General features: G+C 44.1%; 1 protein-coding gene across 5 annotated transcripts in view; it reads right to left on the reverse strand.

Annotated features, from left to right (window-relative positions):
* Positions 1–19,138, reverse strand: part of LOC110537194 (choline transporter-like protein 5-B) — a 96,460-nt gene that overhangs the window by 37,185 nt on the left and 40,137 nt on the right. For all 5 annotated transcript variants that reach the window (XM_036944236.2, XM_090183185.1, XM_090183188.1 and 2 more), the window contains exon 2: positions 10,439–10,487. In XM_036944236.2, coding sequence (XP_036800131.1) covers positions 10,439–10,487 — 49 coding nt within the window. The remainder of the gene's footprint in view (positions 1–10,438; positions 10,488–19,138) is intronic.

The raw sequence follows: 19,138 nt of genomic DNA on the forward strand, positions 1-19,138 counted from the left end.
AACTGCGACCTGGCCAAGATTTTTTTTAAAGCAGTGCGACACAAACAACACATGGGATAAACAAACGTACAGTCAGTAATACAATAGAAAGATCTGTATACAGTGTGTGCAAATGAAGTAAGGAGGTAAGGAAATAAATATGCCAATAGTGGCGAAGTAATTACAATTTAGCAATTTACACTGGAGTGATATATGTGCAGATAAGGATGTGCAAGTAGAAGAGTGGCCTAGTTACGAGTTTTTACTTAATTCGGCTGAAAATATATGGCAAGACTTGAAAATTGCTGTCTAGCGAAGACTATAACAACCAATTCAACAGAGCTGGAAGAATTTTAAAAAGAATAATGTGCAAATATTGTACAATCCAGGTGTGCAAAGCTCTTAGAGACTTACCCAGATAGACTCACAACTGTAATTGCTGGCAAAGTTTATTCTAACACTTATTGACTCAGGGGTGAGAATACTTATGTAAATGAGATATTTCTATATTTCCATTTCAATACATTTGCAAGCATTTCTAAAAACATGTTTTCACTTTGTCATTATGGGGTATTGTGTGTAGATGGGTGAGAAACAAAATCAATTTGGGAAACGCACCGTATTAAATAAAGCCATAACAACATGGAACTCCGCCACCCCAGTTAACTCAAGGTAGCAATAAAACCAGATTAAAAAACACCTTACTGCACAAACGGGGACTGTGAAGAGACAGACATTTTATGTGTCTTGTATTGTAATTTTCACTGCATTATGCATTTGACCTAGATACTGTGTGTATGTGCTGATATGTAGGCTGTGTGTGATGTTTTAAATGTATGTATTTCAGTCCTTGACTAATAATGTTCTGTAATATGTATTATGTCATGATTCATGTGGACCCCAGGAAGAATCGCTCCTGCTTTTGCAGCAGCTAAAGGGGATCCTAACGCTGTACCAATACCAATATTTTTTTCTGAATGGCATATTCAGCAAATTGGATGCAGTCCATCACAGTGCCACCGGTTTTGTCACCAAAGCCCCATATACTACCCACCACTGCGACCTGTATGCTCTCGTTGGCTGGCCCTCGCTTCATATTCGTCGCCAAACTCACTGGCTCCAGGTCATCTAGAAGTCTTTGCTAGGTAAAGCCCCACCTTATCTCAACTCACTGGTCACCATAGCAGCACCCACCCGTAGTACGCGCTCCAGCAGGTATATTTCACTGGTCATCTCCAAAGCCATTCCCTCCAGTTCTCTGCTTGCAATGACTAGAACTAATTGCAAAAATCACTGAAGCTGAAGTCTTATATCTCCTTCTCTAACTTTAAGCATCAGCCGTCAGAGCAGATTACAGATCATTGCATCTGTACATAGCCCACCTGTAAATAGCCCACCCAACTACCTCATCCCCATATTGTTTTTTTTATTTTTTTGCTCCTTTGCACCCCAGTATCTCTACTTGCACATTCATCTTCTGCACATCAATCACTCCAGTGTTTAATTGGTAATTTGTAATTATTACGTAACTATGGCCCATTTATTGCCTTACCTCCTTAATCTTACTCCATTTGCACACACTGTATAAAGACTTTTCAATTGTGTTATTGACTGTACTTTTGTTTATCCCATGTGTAACTCTGTGTTGTTTGTGTCGCACTGCTTTGCTCCATCTTGGCCAGGTCGCAGTTGTAAATGAGAACTTGTTCTCAACTGGCCTACCTGATTAAATAAAGGTGAAATAAAAATAAAATGAAAAATTGTGTAAGTACACACACATTATTCACCATTCAGTTCCTATTGGGCAAAATGTAATCCAAAACTAAGTCCGTCAGAGTTACTAGGGCCGTCAGAGTTACTAGGGCCGTCAGAGTTACTAGGGCCGTCAGAGTTACTAGGGCCGTCAGTGTACTCATTGCACTAATTGTTTTTAAATCGTGATTAATCACAATGTCGTAAATCATTCAAAATACACAACCTACACAGCGAAAAACAACAATATGATGTCAAAACAAGTTGACATTGAGAAAGAGTGCTTTATCAAGTTACCTGATTTTGCTTACAGTTACTTTTTACAAAATCAAGACGTCAATATTTTGTAATGCTTCTTGTATAACTAATCTTAAAATCTTACAGCCCAATTAATTCTGAATTTCCTATTAATATCACAGCAAATCCTGCGATTTACTTTTTTTTATTTTTTATTGTTTGAAACCCCGATCCAAAACAAACCGCAAATGCATCAAACTAGATTGTAGTCACAAGCTTGATGTAGTCATTGTGTGCTAGAAATGCACACACGTTTAGGTAACTAAATACGGCTAACTGATTTAGATGGCATTGCACAGTTTACGCTTTGCATCACAAATTATCCTGGAATGTTTTGCAAAGTGCTGTTGCAATTAAGCAGAATGTTTATGGCCCTACATAAATACCGTAGGTAATTGCCACTGCGTTAGCATTCCACTCTAATGAGTTGTTATGTGAAAGTGGAGCTTTTTGGAGTTCAACAATAAAGACGATTGAGATTCCCTCCAGTTACTGGATTTGTCCTTTTTTCAACGATCTAGACAAAATATTCTGTTTTCAAGCCGGTTTCACTTAAAAGTGTAACTAGGGCACTCAAGCAAATTCAATGCCGTCTTGGTAAGCAACTCCAGTGTATATTTCACCTTGTGTTTTAGGTTATTGTCCTGCTGAAAGGTGAATTTTCCCCCCAGTGTCTGTTGAAAACCAGACTAAACCAGGTTTTCCTTAAGGATCCTGCCTGTGCTTAGTTCTAAATGGTTTATTTTTATCATTAAAAACTCTCTAGTCCTTTCCCATGACAAGCATACCCATAACATGGTGCAGCCATCACCATGCTTGAAAATGTGAAGATTGGTACTCAGTGATGTGTTTAGTTAGATTTGCCCCAAATATAATGCTTTCTATTCAGGTCATAAAGTTCATTTCTTTGCCACATTGTTTGCATCTTTACTTTAGTACATTATTGCAAACAGGATGCATGTTTTAGAATATTTGTATTCTGTACAGGCTACCTTCTTTTCACTCTGTCAATAAGGTTAGTAATTCTGAAGTAACTACAATGTTGTTGATCAATCCTCAGTTCTCTCCTATCACAGCCATTAAACTCTGTAATAGTTTTAAAGTCACAATTGGCCTCATGGTGAAATCCCTGAGCGATTTCCTTCCTCTCTGGCATCTGGCAATGGAGTTAGGACGGACACCTGTATTTTGTAGTGACTGTGTGTATTGATACACCATCCAAAATGTAATTAATAACTTCACCATGCTAAAAGGGATATTCAATGTCTGCTTTTTAAAACTGTTTTAGCCATCTACCAATAAATGCCCTTCTTTGCGAGTCATTGGAAAACCTCCCTGGTCTTTGTGGCTGAATCTGTGTTTGGCTGAGGAACCTTACCGATAATTGTATGTGTGAGATACAGAGATGAGGTAGTCATTCAAAAATAATGTTGAACACTGTTACTGCACACAACTTATTATGTGACTTGGAAAGCACATTTTTACCCCTGAACTAATTTAGGGTTGACATAACAAAGGGGTTGGATACTTATTGAATCAAGACATTCCAGCTTTTCATTTTGAAATAATTTGTAAAAATGTCTAAAAATATAATTCCACTTAGACATTATGGGGTATTGTGTGTAGGCAAAATGAAACGACATTTAATCCATTGTAAATGCAGGCTGTAACATAACAAAATGTGAAAAAAGTCAAGGGGTGTGAATACTTTCTGATTTGACTGTAAATGGATGAGATCCAAAAGTACAGTACCTGTAATACACATCTTTCTCACTGCTGAATTAAATGTCTATCACCAATCTCATCTGAATTACATGAAGTCTGGAGACATCATCATTATTCAAGTGTCCAATGATTTCAAGTCTGTATGTAGGCAGCAGCCTCTCTGTGTTAGTGACAGCTGTTTAACAATCTGATGGCCTTGAGATTGAAAAATAGCTTCGGTCTCTCGGTCCCAGCTTTGATGCACCTGTACTGACCTCGCCTTCTGGATGGTAGCGGGGTGAACAGGCAGTGGCTCGGGTGGTTGTTGTCCTTGATTATCTTTTTGGCCTGCCTGTGACATCGGGTGCTGTAAGTGTCCTGGAGGGCAGGTAGTTTGCCCCCGGTGATGCGTTGTGCAGACCGTACCACCCTCTGGAGAGCCCTGCGGTTGTGGGCGGAGCAGTTGTCATACCAGGCGGTGAAGTTTGTGAAGTTTTTAGGTGAAAAGACAAAATTATTCAGCCTCCTGAGGTTGAAGAGGCGCTAATGCGCCTTCTTCATCACACTGTCTGTGTGGTTAGACCATTTCAGTTTGTCCATGACGTGCACGCCGAGGAACATAAAACTTTCCATCATCTCCACTGCTGTCTCGTTGACGTGGAGAGTGGGGTGCTTCCTCTGCTGTTTCCTGAAGTCCACGATCATCTCCTTTGTTTTGTTGACGTTGAGTGAGAGGTTGTTTTCCTGACACCACACTGAGTGCCCTCACCTCCTTCACAGAATATGTATGATTGTAAGGTTTTTCTGAATTCCGCTAAAACAAAATGCAAGGTATTTTCAGACTCTAAACATCCTGAAAACCATGTAATTACTACCTTGGAACGACATGCTATAGAGCAAGTCAAAACAAATATCTGGGAGTTTGGCGGAGGTTTACATACAAATACAAATACAAATTACAAATACATTTAAACTCAATATTTAACAATTCCTGACATTTAATCCTTGTAAGAATTCCCTGTCTTAGGTCAGTTAGGATCACCAATTTATTTTAAGAATGTGAAATGTCAGAATAATAGTAGAGAATTATTTATTTTGTATTTTATTTCTTTCATCACATTCCCAGTGGGTCAGACGTTTAGATACACTCAATTAGTATTTGGTAGCATTGCCTTTAAATTGTTTAACTTGGGTCAAATGTTTCAGGTAGCCTTCCACAAGCTTCCCACAATAAGTTAGTGTAACTGAGTCAGGTTTGTAGGCCTTGCTTGCACAAGCTTTTCCAGTTCTTCCCACAAATGTTCTATAGGATTGAGGTCAGGGCTTTGTGATGGCCACTTCAATACCTTGACTTTGTTGTCCTTAAGCCATTTTAACTCAACTTTGGAAGTATGCTTGGGGTCATTGCCCATTTGGAAGACCCATTTGCGGTCTTCCAAGCTTTAATTTTCTGACAGATGTCTTGAGATGTTGCTTCAATATATCCACATAATTTTCCATCCTCATGATGTCATCTATTTTGTGAAGTGCACCAGTCCCTCCTGCAGCAAAGCACCCCCACAACATGATGCTGCCACCCCCATGCTTCACGGTTGAGATGATGTTCTTCAGCTTGCAAGCCTCCCCCTTTTTCCTCCAAACATAACGATGGTCATTATGGCCAAACAGTTCTATTTTTGGTTTCATCAGACCAGAGGACTTTTCTCCAAAAAGTACAACCTTTGTCCCATGTGCAGTTGCAAACCGTAGTCTGGCTTTTTTATGGCTGTTTTGGAGCAGTGGCTCCTTCCTTGCTGAGCGTCCTTTTAGGTTATGTCGATATAGGACTCGTTTTACTGTGGATATAGACACTTTTGTACCGGTTTCATCGAGCGTCTCCACAAGGGCCTTTGCTGTTGTTCTGGGATTGATTTGCACTTTTCGCACAAAAGTACGTTCAGCTCAAGGAGACAGAACGCATCTCCTTCCTGAGCGTTATGACGGCTGCGTGGTCCCATGGTGTTTATACTTGCATACTATTGTTTGTACCGATGAACGTGGTATCTTCAGGCATTTGGAAATTGCTCCCAAGGATGAACCAGACTTGTGGAGGTCTACAATTATTTTCTGAGGTCTTGGCTGATTTGTTTTGATTTTCCCATGATGACAAGCAAAGAGGGGCACTGAGTTTGAAGGTAGGCCTTGAAATTCATCCACAGGTATACCTCCAATTAACTCAAATTATGTCAATTAGCCTATCAGAAGCTTCTAAAGCCATGATGTCATTTTCTGGAATTGTCCAAGCTGTTTAAAGGCACAGTCAACTTAGTGTATGTAAACTTCTGACCCACTGGAATTGGGAATGCCGTGAATTATAAGTTAAATAATCTGTCTGTAAACAATTGTTGTAAAAATTATGTGTCCTGCGCTTGACTCCGTCCTCACCTCTGCACAACTGACATATGACAGCTATTCTATGCAAGAAATTGCCAAGAAACTGTAGATCTCATACAGCGCTGTGTACTACTCACTTTACTGAACAGCACAAACTGTCTCTAACCAGAATTGAAAGAGGAGTGGGAGGCCCTGGTGCACAACTGAGCAAGAGGACATTAGAGGATATTAGTGTGTCTAGTTTGAGAAACAGACGCCTCACAAGTCCTCAACTGGCAGCTTCATTAATTAGTACCCGCAAAACACCCGTCTCAACGTCAACAGTGAAGAGGCGACTTCGGGATGCTGGCCTTCTCGGCAGAGTTGCAAAGAAATGAAAAGAAAGGATTAAGATGGGCAAAATAACACAGGACACTGGACAGAGGAACAGTGCCTAGAAGGCCAGCATCCCGGAGTCGCCTCTTCACTGTTGACGTTGAGACTGGTGTCAAGGGGTCTGAATACTTCCCGAATGCACTGTATATATATATATATTTGATGGCAGAGACTCAAAGAATGGCATGTTTATAGCGTGATCGTTATGGAACTCAACAGACCCAGACAAAGGGAGTTGAGGCAGAACTCCATCACACTGACTATATTCCTGTAGAGACTTCCTGTAGAGACAATTCCTGTAGAGACGGTTAATTTGATACAGTGTGAAGTGGAGCTACGCCACCTCAGGCACTGCCTGCTCTAATATTAAACACTGTATTAAAAAGAGATGAGGGACTACTTTTTCATTTCATTCAAGGCAAGGAACAAGAGCTGTTAGTAGTTGAGTCAGGTAATGCAGTGGACCAGCGGGTAGCTAGGAATTATGGGTGATTAGTCGGTGAGATCCAGGGGATGGGACTCCGAGGCAGACCTTCTAACACCTCTTCACTGCCTTACTGTGAGGTCAGTCTTCACTGTCTTCTAACCAACCCCCCAGGGCCTAGAAATTACCTCCTTAAGGCAAAGGCAAAACTGGCACAACACAGATAATACAAATAACCACCTTTGAGTCATTCAAAGGTGAACGCTGAAAGGAAGATGCCAAAGGAGAGAAGAAAAACATTGTCTCTTTTATCTATGAGAAGCAAACGCAGCTGGAATGCAAATGTGGTCCACTGTCAAATTCCTGTCCTAGTCTAAACCCATTCTGATTTCCAAACCTGGCCTGCCTTAGATCTCCCCCATATCTGAACCAAAAGCCAATTGGCTAGAACAAGTTCTTTCCACCTGCTGGGTTGGTGTTTGTGTGTGCTGCTAGTCTACGTGCTGTGAGGCAGTGAATACTGGCTGGTATTCTTGCAATGCCATGTGAAGCTGTGTGTATTATTCGTAAAGCTCACTCCACTTAGAGAGCCATGGCTGTGGTGGTGATAACTGGTTAGACGCTGCTACAGAGTAGCCTGGGTACCATTCTGGTGTGTCACCACCGGCCGGCCGCCTGTCTCCAGCACAATGAGAATTAACAGGGAGAGGGTTTGGGAGAAAGGGGGAGAAATAGTGGATTCCCACATGCTGGAACACACTGGGAAATGTCTAACCGTCTGGAGAGCCAACAGGGATAGCAATGGAAGGCAGGAGAGTTTTGAATGTTTTTTTTTACTTTCCTGCCTTGACTAAAAAGACGCGCAGTCCACTGTTCACTGTCAATTACATTATTTCAATTCATACATTATTCAGACATACTTTACAGATTGATATGCAGCTCGTACAACAGTATAATTGTAGGCATAATTAGTCAGAAAGCTACAATATATGCCCATTTTCTCTACTCTTTGGATAACTGTTAACCACAGGTATGGACTTCATTTAGGCAGTGAGCTTCACTTCTCTCCCAGTTCTCATTAAAAAAGCCTACAAGCAAGAGAAACATAAAAGTGCCTTCACTCAGTCCACACAGATGTAGGAGTTATTAGAGCTGGAAAGGGTGGGATAGAGAGGAGATGGAGGGATACAGAGAAGATGAGATGGAGAAATAGAGAGGGTGGGATAGAGAGGAGACGGAGAGGGTAGGAGAGTGGGGAGATGGAGAGGGTGGGATTAAGAGGAGATGGAGAAGGTGGGATAAAGAGGAGATGGAGGGATACAGAGGAGATGAGATGGAGAAATAGAGAGGGTGGGATAGAGAGGAGACGGAGAGGGTGGGAGAGAGAGGAGATGGAGAGGGTGGGATAGAGAGGAGATGGAGAGGGTGGGATAGAGAGGAGATGGAGAGGGTGGGATAGAGAGGAGATGGAGAGGGTGGGATAGAGAGGAGATGGATGGGAAATAGAGGAGATGGGATAGAGAGGTGATGGACAGGGTGGGATAGAGAGGAGATGGAGAGGATGGGATAGAGAGGAGATGGGATATAGAGGAGATAGGATAGAGAGGAGATGGAGAGGGTGGGATAGAGAGGAGCTGTAGGGGATGGGAAAGAGGAGATGGAGAGGGTGGGATAGAGAGGAGATGGAGGGGGATGTAGAGCGTGGGATAGAGAGGAGATGGAGAGGGTGGGATAGAGAGGAGATGGAGAGGGTGGGATAGTGAGGAGATGGAGAGGGTGGGATAGAGAGGAGATGGAGAGGGTGGGATAGAGAGGAGATGGAGAGGGTGGGATAGAGAGGAGATGGTGAGGGTGGGAAAGAGAGGAGATGGAGAGGGTGTGATAGAGAGGAGATGGAGAGGGTGGGATAGAGGAGATGGAGAGGGTGGGATAGAGAGGAGATGGAGAGGGTGTGATAGAGAGGAGATGGAGAGGGTGGGATAGAGGAGATGGAGAGGGTGGGATAGAGAGGAGATGGAGAAGGTGGGATAGAGAGGAGATGGTGAGGGTGGGATAGAGAGGAGATGGAGAGGGTGTGATAGAGAGGAGATGGAGAGGGTGGGATAGAGGAGATGGAGAGGGTGGGATAGAGAGGAGATGGAGAGGGTGGGAGAGAGAGGAGATGGAGAGAGTGGGATAGAGAGGAGATGGAGAGGGTGGGATAGAGAGGAGATGGAGAGGGTGGGAAAGAGAGGAGATGGAGAGGGTGTGATAGAGAGGAGATGGAGAGGAGATGGAGGGATAGAGAGGAGATGGAGGGATAGAGAGGAGATGGAGAGCGTGGGATAGAGAGGAGATGAGATAGAGAGGAGATGGAGAGGGTGGGATAGAGAGGAGATGGAGAGGGTGGGATAGAGAGGAGATGGTGAGGAGATGGAGGGATAGAGAGGAGATGGAGAGGGTGGGATAGAGAGGAGATGGTGAGGAGATGGAGGGATAGAGAGGAGATGGAGAGGGTGGGATAGAGAGGAGATGGTGAGGAGATGGAGGGATAGAGAGGAGATGGAGAGGGTGGGATAGAGAGGAGATGGTGAGGAGATGGAGGGATAGAGAGGAGATGGAGAGGGTGGGATAGAGAGGAGATGGAGAGGGTGGGATAGAGAAGTTCAGGAGGACCTGAACATTCTTTCCCACCAGCTTGTGAAACTGGTCTTGAATATATTCTACAGTATGAAGTAATGATACGCTTCAGTGGTCCAAAGAGAATAAGCACAACTTTGAAAGGATATCAGACATACGCAGCTGCATACTAAGTTACCAATGTTGTTTACTGTGTTGTCTAGTGAGATGACATAGTCAAGTGAGAGCCAAACAAATGCAAACAAGACATAGCAACATGGCATTGGTCAATGGACCAGGTAAAGATCAAACATTCAACCTCTGACTGCTTCCTTGTTAAATTAAAATATGTCAAAGGAGGATCTTATATTACAGTTAACGCGCTAAACTCCCTACGATATGTGAGTGTGTAAACTCCAGACCACCATGTGCCAATGATCTGTGTGATGTAGCAAAGAGACCTGCCAGCCCTCAGCCGCTCTCGATTAACACTGCCTGACAAACGATCAATGTGTTGACACGCGAAGAAGCTTATGAAACAGTGTGGTTCTAAAAGCATGCACAATTACATTCTAGGTCCGTTTTACAAGATGACTATAGGCATATCTTTGGGGCAGAGAAAAAAGGAGAGAAAAAATAACACTTCTGTAAAGAAGAATCTAGGCCTCGCTGTCTATAGGCTGCTGAACGTCCATCATGCATGTCTGGTCCCGTGTGGCTCAGTTGGTAGAGCATGGCACATGAAATACCAGGGTTGTGGGTTTGATTCCCACGGGGGACCAATGACAATGTATGCACTCACTACTGTAAGTCGCTCTGGATAAGAACGTCTGATCAATAACTAACATGTAAACGTAATGTCTCTGTAGCTTATTCAGCTGAAAAAGTCTAAATAAACATGCAAGGGAAGTTGGAGTTGACCAGTGAGTACAGTACCTGTTATGGATAGGTCCTCTGAAGCTCGGGTCAAAGTTGCGTGGCTCACCTGTAAGGGAAGCAGATCATAGAGTGGTTACCATTCATAAACCAAGAGTCTGTTACCTCTTTAACATGTAACACAGCGGTGTCTCAGAGAACTACTCGGCTTAGAAACAGGGACATCTATAATATTGCTAAGACAATTTACATGTACAGTGAACAAGTATTTGCCATTTTTCTGATTTACTCTATTTTTGTATATTTTTGATTCTTCAACCAAAATGTAATATTAGATAAAGGGAACCTGAGTTTACAAATACACATTTTTTTATACTTGTTTATTTGATTAACAAAGTCATGCAACATCCAATTCCCCTGTGTTAAAAAGTTATTGCTCCCTTACTCTCAATAACGGGTTGTGTCACCTTTAGCTGAAATGACTGCACCCAAAGTTGCTTATCAGTCTCTCACATCTTACTGTGGAATTTGGTTTTTCGCCAGACATAAATGGGACCCATCTCATCCAAAAAGTTGACTCGTGTTTGCTGAAAAGCACCTGGATGATCATCAAGACTCAAGACTCCTGGAAGAATGCTCTATGGACAGATGAGGAAAAGGTATAACTTTTTGGATGGCATGGGTCCAATTATGCCTGGTGAAAACCAAACTCTGCATCCCACAGTAAGAACCTTATACCAACGGTTAAGCATTCTGGTGGTAGTTTGATGTTTGGAGATGCTTTGCTGCCTCAGGACCTGGATGACCTTAATAGAAGGACCCATGAATTCTGCTCTGTATCAGATAATTCTACAGGAGAATGTCAAACCTTCCATCGGAGCTGAAGCACAGCTGGGTCATGTAGCAACACAATGATCCAAAAACACAATAAAGTCTACATTCAAATTGTGAAATAGCAACACATTTGAAGTTTTGGAATGGCCTAGTCGAAGTCCAGACCTAATCCCAATTGAGATGTTGTGGCAGGACTTGAAATGAGCAGTTCATGCTTGAAAACCCACAAATGTCACTGAGTTACAGCAGTTCTGCATGAACAAGTGGGCCAAAGTTCCTCCACAGTGACAAGAGAGACTGATCAACAACTACAGGAAGTGTTTGGTTGGAGTCATTGCAGCTAAAGGTGGCACAACCAGTTATTGAGTGTAAGGGGGCAATTACTTTTTCACACAGGGGCTTTGGGTGTTGTATAACTTCGTTTAGGAAATAAATCTAAGTATGTAATCATTGTGTTATTTGTTCCCTCAGGGTCCATTTATCTAATATTAGGTTTGGGTTGAAGATCTGATAGCATTCAGTATCAAAAATACGCAAACAAGTAGAGAAAATTAAAAAGGGGCAAATAGTTTTTCACAACACTGCATGAGATCAAAAGAGAAGTTATTGAATGTAGACTACAGAGCAGAAATAAAGTGTTTAAAAACAGTAACATACAGTAGCTGCACCTGGTCTTACTGACAGGAACGGTGATCAATGAGAGGAAGTGAAACAACAACACATCTACCAGTAGACATAAAATTGGGTCTGGTCTGGTCCGGCAATATGCGTAACATCCAACTGCCTGGGAGGACACTAACTAGTTCAGTTCACAGCTCCTCCCTGTATCTTCAGTCCAAATGGCTCCCTATTCCCCTAACAGTGCATAACTTCCTACCGGTACAAATGTAGTAGACTAAGTAGAGGTGTGCCATTTGTGACGCATCCTGTGTAGCAGTACTGAGATGCTAACATGATGCCAAGCTACTATGTGTATGTGTTCGTGCCTGCTTGAGTGTGTGAGAGTGTGTCCACGTCCACATCCCAACGTGTGTTTGTATGTGTGCTGTATATGTTTTCCGGTGCCCCCGTGGAGTTGCAGTATGAACTGTTCCTGTGAGCACATTCATCATCACACAGAGAGTGTAATTTCTCAGAGCAACATGAGTGGGCCTATCTCCCATCTGTCTCTGAAGGCCTGCTTCTGCTCTCAGAGATACAGCCCACTTGGCAGAACCCAGCACCGGGGACACTGTACTACGCACTTGGCCTCCTCACTGAGCACTCATGAATCACTGGGTGTCATTGGCTGAGAGAGAGAGAGAGTGAGAAAGATACATGGCAACGCTCTAATTTTGACGATCAATCACGTGGCTGAAGTGTTCAACATTTCCGGGTGAAGACATTGTCTCCATCAGCACTGTCCCGACATTCAGGCATCACATTCGGAGGTCGTCATTAGTTACTTATGCAAAGAGAAATGTAAAAGTACGACATTCAAAGGACTTGGACCCATAACCCCCCTGTGCTAGAGACGCTGTGCTCCTCCAACCCACTGAGTATACAGTCCATTGTTCTCTACCGCAATGACGTTGTATTTTGGTTCTAAATAAAGACGCCCGGGACCTTGGAGATTTTCTAGGATTAATCTGCATCTCTCAGCCAAGGACAAAGAGTCACAGGACCAGGTGCAGTCAGCAGGAGACTACAGCAACCTTGGAATTCAGATAAGAGAGAGCGTAGATGTAGAGTTGTGTTAACAGCCTGGTCACGTTTTTGCATGACAATGACCACAGGACAAGACATCACAAACAGATCTGGGACCAGGCTACTGAGTTAGCTATTTCCTTATATAGCACATCAAGTTATTTTAATAGGCAAACCACATCAATATGTTTGACACACGGATGCACATCTGTGCTATAAAGATATGAGACATCAATGATGCAGTGACAAACCAATTGGTGATTTCGCCTGCCATGTTCCAAGACATGAAGGTCATGGGTGGCAGGGTTAGAGTAGTGGTTAGAGTGTTGGACTAGTAACCGGAAGGTTGCAAGTTCAAACCCCTGAGCTGACAAGGTACAAATCTGTCGTTCTGCCCCTGAACAGGCAGTTAACCCACTGTTCCTAGGCCGTCATTGAAAATAAGAATGTGTTCTTAACTGACTTGCCTAGTTAAATAAGGGTATAAAAAATATATTTAAAAAACAACATCTCAGGCAAAAGCAGCAAAACAACCGCATTGTCCTTAACTACCATCTAACCACCATAGTATCTGTGTGACCAGGACACAGATGTTTACAAATTTCCCTTAGATGAGTGCAACATGTCGGGATGGACCCCGGGACACCAGCAGGGTCATAGAGAACGTTTCAACATGTCAGGATGGACCCCGGGACACCAGCAGGGTCATAGAGAAGGTTTCAACAGAACTTTCAAAGCCAGTTCAATTAACTGCCAATGGCAAATGGCCAAACTAATTCACCATGGACAATTCCTGCAATATACGGCTTCAGAGCAGATATTAGAAACCAGGTCCTGTGCAGTAAGAGATTGGTTTGATCTGTGTCAGCACATACGCATGGCGCATGTTGTTGTTTGTATATCCCGGTGGATGTTCCTGCAAACCAGCAGGTAGCATTAGATGAAGTGACATTAGAGGTCCAGCTGCCGGGGACTGTGAGCTGACTACTGTATCTGTTGGACCGGGTTCCAAGCAGCCAGGTAGATTAGATGAAGTAACATGAGAGGACATTAGAGGTCCGGGGGCTGTGAGCTGACTACTGTATCTGTTGGACCGGGTTCCAAGCAGCCAGGTAGATTAGATGAAGTAACATGAGAGGACATTAGAGGTCCGGGGGCTGTGAGCTGACTACTGTATCTGTTGGACTGGGTTCCAAGCAGCCAGGTAGATTAGATGAAGTAACATGAGAGGACATTAGAGGTCCGGGGGCTGTGAGCTGACTACTGTATCTGTTGGACCGGGTTCCAAGCAGCCAGGTAGATTAGAAATACAGAGGAAAATCATTTTCATTGACCTCGAGGTGTGAACATTTCAAACGACTGAGTGCTCCCTGGTCTTTGTCATCCATCGTGGTGAAAACAGACTGGTCTGTACGGGGGTGGGGGGGGGGGGGGGGAGATATTGCGGAAGCTAATTCATCCAGAGATGAAGGGAAGCTAATGTTGAGAGGACAGATTGCAGGAGGTGAGTGAGGGGCAGGAGAATATTGTTTCGGGAGGGCTTGCAATATCGCTCCCCACTTCATTGACAAACACCACAGTGTCCAACAGGGGAACGGATGGGGGGCCGTGGGCCCCGGCCAACTGTAGGGTGTAAAGAGAGGACACTAGCTTGGCGTGGGTGGCTCATCATACTATTGTCTGAATACTCTCTTGGACGTAAAACACAAGTTATCAGGGGACTCAGTGAACACCTAAGAACATTACTCAACAACATGAGTAGCTGAAATGCACTAGATTCTACAGTACACACAAAACCAGGATTTGCTTATTGGGCACAACCTGTGAGACCTGACTGCTTGGCTTTATTACTTGACTGCTTGGCTCACCACAGTAGCCTGCCCTGTTACTCTGATTCTCAAGTGATTTCAGTCCCATTATACAGTACCGGGGGCCTGACATTAAATCGGTAACACTGGGCCACCAGTAGACTCGTCCCTGGTTGACGACTGTGCTGTTTTTAGACTTAACAAGTGTAGGGAGAGTAGTGGATGTGTGATGTGCTGGGGTCAGTCAGGCTGAATGAAGGGCTGTAGTCAACAACATTTGGAAAATGCCTCCAAGGCATACTGTGGCAGTTAGCTAACGTAGTGTTTTGGCTAATGTTGCCTGGTGCCTGCTAGGCTCCTCTACTCTGTGTGTTGGCTCTGTTGCCTGCTAGGCTCCTCTACTCTATGTGTTGGTTCTGGTGCCTGCTAGGCTCCTCTACTCTGTGTGTTGGTTCTGGTGCCTGCTAGGCTCCTCTACTCTGTGTGTTGGCTCTGTTGCCTGCTAGGCTCCTCTACTCTGTGTGTTGGCTCTGTTGCCTGGTGCCTGCTAGGCTCCTCTACTCTGTGTGTTGGCTCTGTTGCCTGCTAGGCTCCTCTACTCAGTGCGTTGGCTCGGTTGCCTGGTGCCTGATAGGCTCCTCTACTCTGTGTGTTGGCTCTGTTGCCTGCTAAGCTCCTCTACTCTGTGTGTTGGCTCTGTTGCCTGGTGCCTGATAGGCTACTCTACTCTCAGTGCGTTGGCTCATCTCAAGTTGAGGTGTTGTTACATAAGACATTAGATGATGATGCAGGTTGTGTACATAGAGCAAAGACAAATATGTTGATGTCTGTAGTATGCATGCACAAACAAAGTTTAGGAATGAGGATGTTAGGAGGGTGTATATGTAAAGGATCAAAATACATTTTTTGTCACATGCGCCGAATACAATACCGGGAAATGCTTACTTACGAGCCCTTCTTAAAACTGCGTCGTTGGATAAGAAAATATTTACAAAAATAAGTAAAAAGACCAACAATAAAATAACGATGCTATATACAGGGGGTACTGGTACCGAGTCAGTGTGCGGAGGTACAGGTAGGTCGAGGTAATATGTACATGTAGGTAGGGGTAGTGACTATGCATAGATAATAAACAGTGAGTAGCAGCAGCGTACAACAAATACAAATAGTCAGGGTAGCCATTTGATTAGCTGTTCAGCAGAAGTATGGCTTGGGGGAAGAAGCTGTTCAGCAGAAGTATGGCTTGGGGGAAGAAGCTGTTCAGCAGAAGTATGGCTTGGGGGAAGAAGCTGTTCAGCAGAAGTATGGCTTGGGGGAAGAAGCTGTTCAGCAGAAGTATGGCTTGGGGGAAGAAGCTGTTCAGAAGCCTTTTGGACCTGGACTTGGCGCTCCGGTACCACTTGCTGTGCGGTAGCAGAGACAAAAGTCTATGAGTAGGGTGGCTGGAGTCTTTGTCAATTGTTAGGGCCTTTCTCTGGTATAGAAGTCCTGGATGGCAGGAAGTTTGGCCCCAGTGATGTACTGGGCTGTAAGCACAACCCTCTGTAGCGTTTTGCGGTCGGAGGCTAAGCAGATGCCATACCAGGCGGTGATGCAACCCGTTAGGATGCTCTTGATGGTGCAGTTCTAGAACTTTGAGAATCTAAGTACCCATACCAAATCTTTTCAGTCTCCTGATGGGGAATATTGTCATGCCCTCTTCACAATTGTATTGGTGTGCTTGGACCATTATATTTTTGTTGGTGATGTGGACACCAAGGAACTTGAATCTCTCAACCTGCGCCACTACAGCCCTGTCAATGAGAATGGGGACGTGCTTGGTCCTCCTTTTCCTGTAGTCCACGATCATCTCCTTTGTCTTGATCACATTGAGGGAGAGGTTGTTATCCTGGCAGCACACGGCCAGGTCTCTGACCTCCTCCCAATACGCTGTCTAATCATTGTTGGTGATCAGGCCTACCACTGTTGTGTCATTGGCAAATTTAATGGTGGTGTTGGAATTGTGCTTGGCCACTCCGTCATGGGTAAACAGGGAGTACAGGAGGGGACTAAGCACGCACACCTAAGGGGCCCCCGTCTTGAGGATCAGCATGGCAGATGTGTTGTTGCCTACCCTTACCACCTGGGGGAGGCCCGTCAGGAAGTCCAGGATCCAGTTGCAGAGGGAGGTGCTTAGTGATGAGCTTTGAGGGCACTATGGTGTTGAACTCTGAGCTGTAGTTAATGAACAGCACTCGCACTTAGGCGTTTCGTTTGTCCAGGTGGGAGAGGGCAGTGTGGGGTGCAATAGAGATTGCTGTGGATCTGTTGGGGCGGTATGCAAATTGGAGAGGGTCTAGGGTTTTTCTGGGATGTTTGTGATGATGTGAGCCATTACCAGCCTTTCAAAGCCCTTCATGGCTATAGACGAGAGTGCTACGGGTCGGTAGTCATTTAGGCAGGTTAGCTTGGTGTTCTTTGGCACAGGGACTATGGTGATTTTCTTGAAACATGTAGTTATTACAGACTCGGTCATGGACAGGTTGAAAACGTCAGTGAAGACACTTACCAGTTGGTCAGCGCATGCTTCAACATTGTGAATGTTGACCTGTCTAAAGGTCTTACTCACAAAGCGGGGGTAAAGCCCCGCCTTATCGCAGCTCACTGTTCACCATAGCAGCACCCATCCGTAGCATGCGCTCCAGCAGGTATATTTCACTGGTCATCCCCAAAGGCAATTCCTCATTCGGCCGCCTATCCTTCCAGTTCTCTGCTGCCAATGACTGGAACGAACTGCAAAAATCACTGAAGCTGGAGACTCATATCTCCCTCACTAGCATTAATCACCAGCTGTCAGAGCAGCTCACAGATCACTGCACCTGTACATAGCCCATATGTAAATAGCCCATCCAACTACCTCATCCCCATACTGTATTTATTTATTTATCTTGCTCCTTTGCACCCCAGTATCTCTACTTGCACATTAATCTTCTGCACTTCTATCACTCCAGTGTTTAATTGCTATATTGTAATTATTTCTCCACTATGGACTATTTATTGCCTTACCTTAAAAACAATAGGATGTCTTCAGCCCAGCAAATGAATTGTGGCGATTATAGCTACTCTCTGGGGCGTTGAGGGCAGACTGGGTATGACATTACACATCAGGTTCAGACAGAGGCTTTGTCACTAATCCTCGTACTCCAATCCCATTTGCATCCTCAGTCTGCCATAGCGATAGCATTATGGGTCAATGTACACCACAGAACTGACAGCATTGACTGTGACATACTGTACAGAACAGATTGATAGTTTCACTCCAACCACATTCCACTTCCAATCATTCTGTGACTAATCAATGGATGTACTTGAAGATATAGAACAGCTTCAACTAGACAATCTCTAGCATCCTTTCAGAGCGCTGTAAAAGTGACATTGTACAGAAATGAATGTTGTGATGATCATTGGTGGAACAGGATGTTCTTGGTAGAGGGTTGTGAGAGTGACGTTGTACAGAAATGAATGTTGTCATGATCATTGGTGGAACAGGATGTTCTTGGTAGAGGGCTGTGAGAGTGCTCCACAAAAGGCTCCAAAAGGGATGAGGCCAGACTGAATGCATGTGTCTGTTATAAAACATTTCTCAGGTCACAAACACAGCAGCATATTATTTTATTAAAACACCTCTTAATTGAGATATTGGCCTACTGGGATTGTGTACGTTATTGTCCTAATATACAATATAAGTACAGTACCGTTTCTCCCTGCGCCCTCAGATTCTCCCCATTTCTCTCCATTCCTCAACCTTTCCCCATAAACTCACAGATTACTCAGACACACCAAAACAGGCAGACAGGGGCACCACCGTCCCACAGGCTTCTTTCATAAGGTGACCAGGAAAACGGCTCAACAGCTGCAGGTGCAACGCATGGGTTGGACCTGAGATGCCTCTTGGTTGACCTTTTCTCATTCTATCCATTCAGGAACATATTAAAGACTCTGGGAGTGGTGTTTTTCACCTTTAAGACATGTCTCGCTTGTTAGTATTCTGTCAGGTCTGTCTCTACTGTAGCAACCCTGTCTGTGGTCCTGTGGTGCCCGGTTGGTAGAGCATGGTATTTGCAATGCCAGGGTTGCAGGTTCGATTCCCATGGGGGACCAGTGAGAAGAAAACGTATGAAACCTCTACTGTAATTCTATCTGGATAAAAGTGTTTGCTAAATGACTAAAATATAACTGTGTTCTATCTCACTACCAAACCCAACTTAGAGGCTTGGCACACCAATCTCAACTCTGCTTGGTGGGTTATGACACACAGGCAGTGTGAGTGGCCTGAACATACACTCCTCTGAGGCTCCATTGGGTGCAGTGTGCCGATCAGACTCCCCACTCTCTCTGCCCAACCTAAATGATTTGGATTCTATCTTAGAAGCAGCTGCAGATGGCTGTATTA

Source organism: Oncorhynchus mykiss, chromosome 1 (assembly GCF_057628025.1).
Source record: "Oncorhynchus mykiss isolate SJ-2025 chromosome 1, ASM5762802v1, whole genome shotgun sequence".
Classification (NCBI taxonomy): Eukaryota; Metazoa; Chordata; class Actinopteri; order Salmoniformes; family Salmonidae; genus Oncorhynchus; species Oncorhynchus mykiss.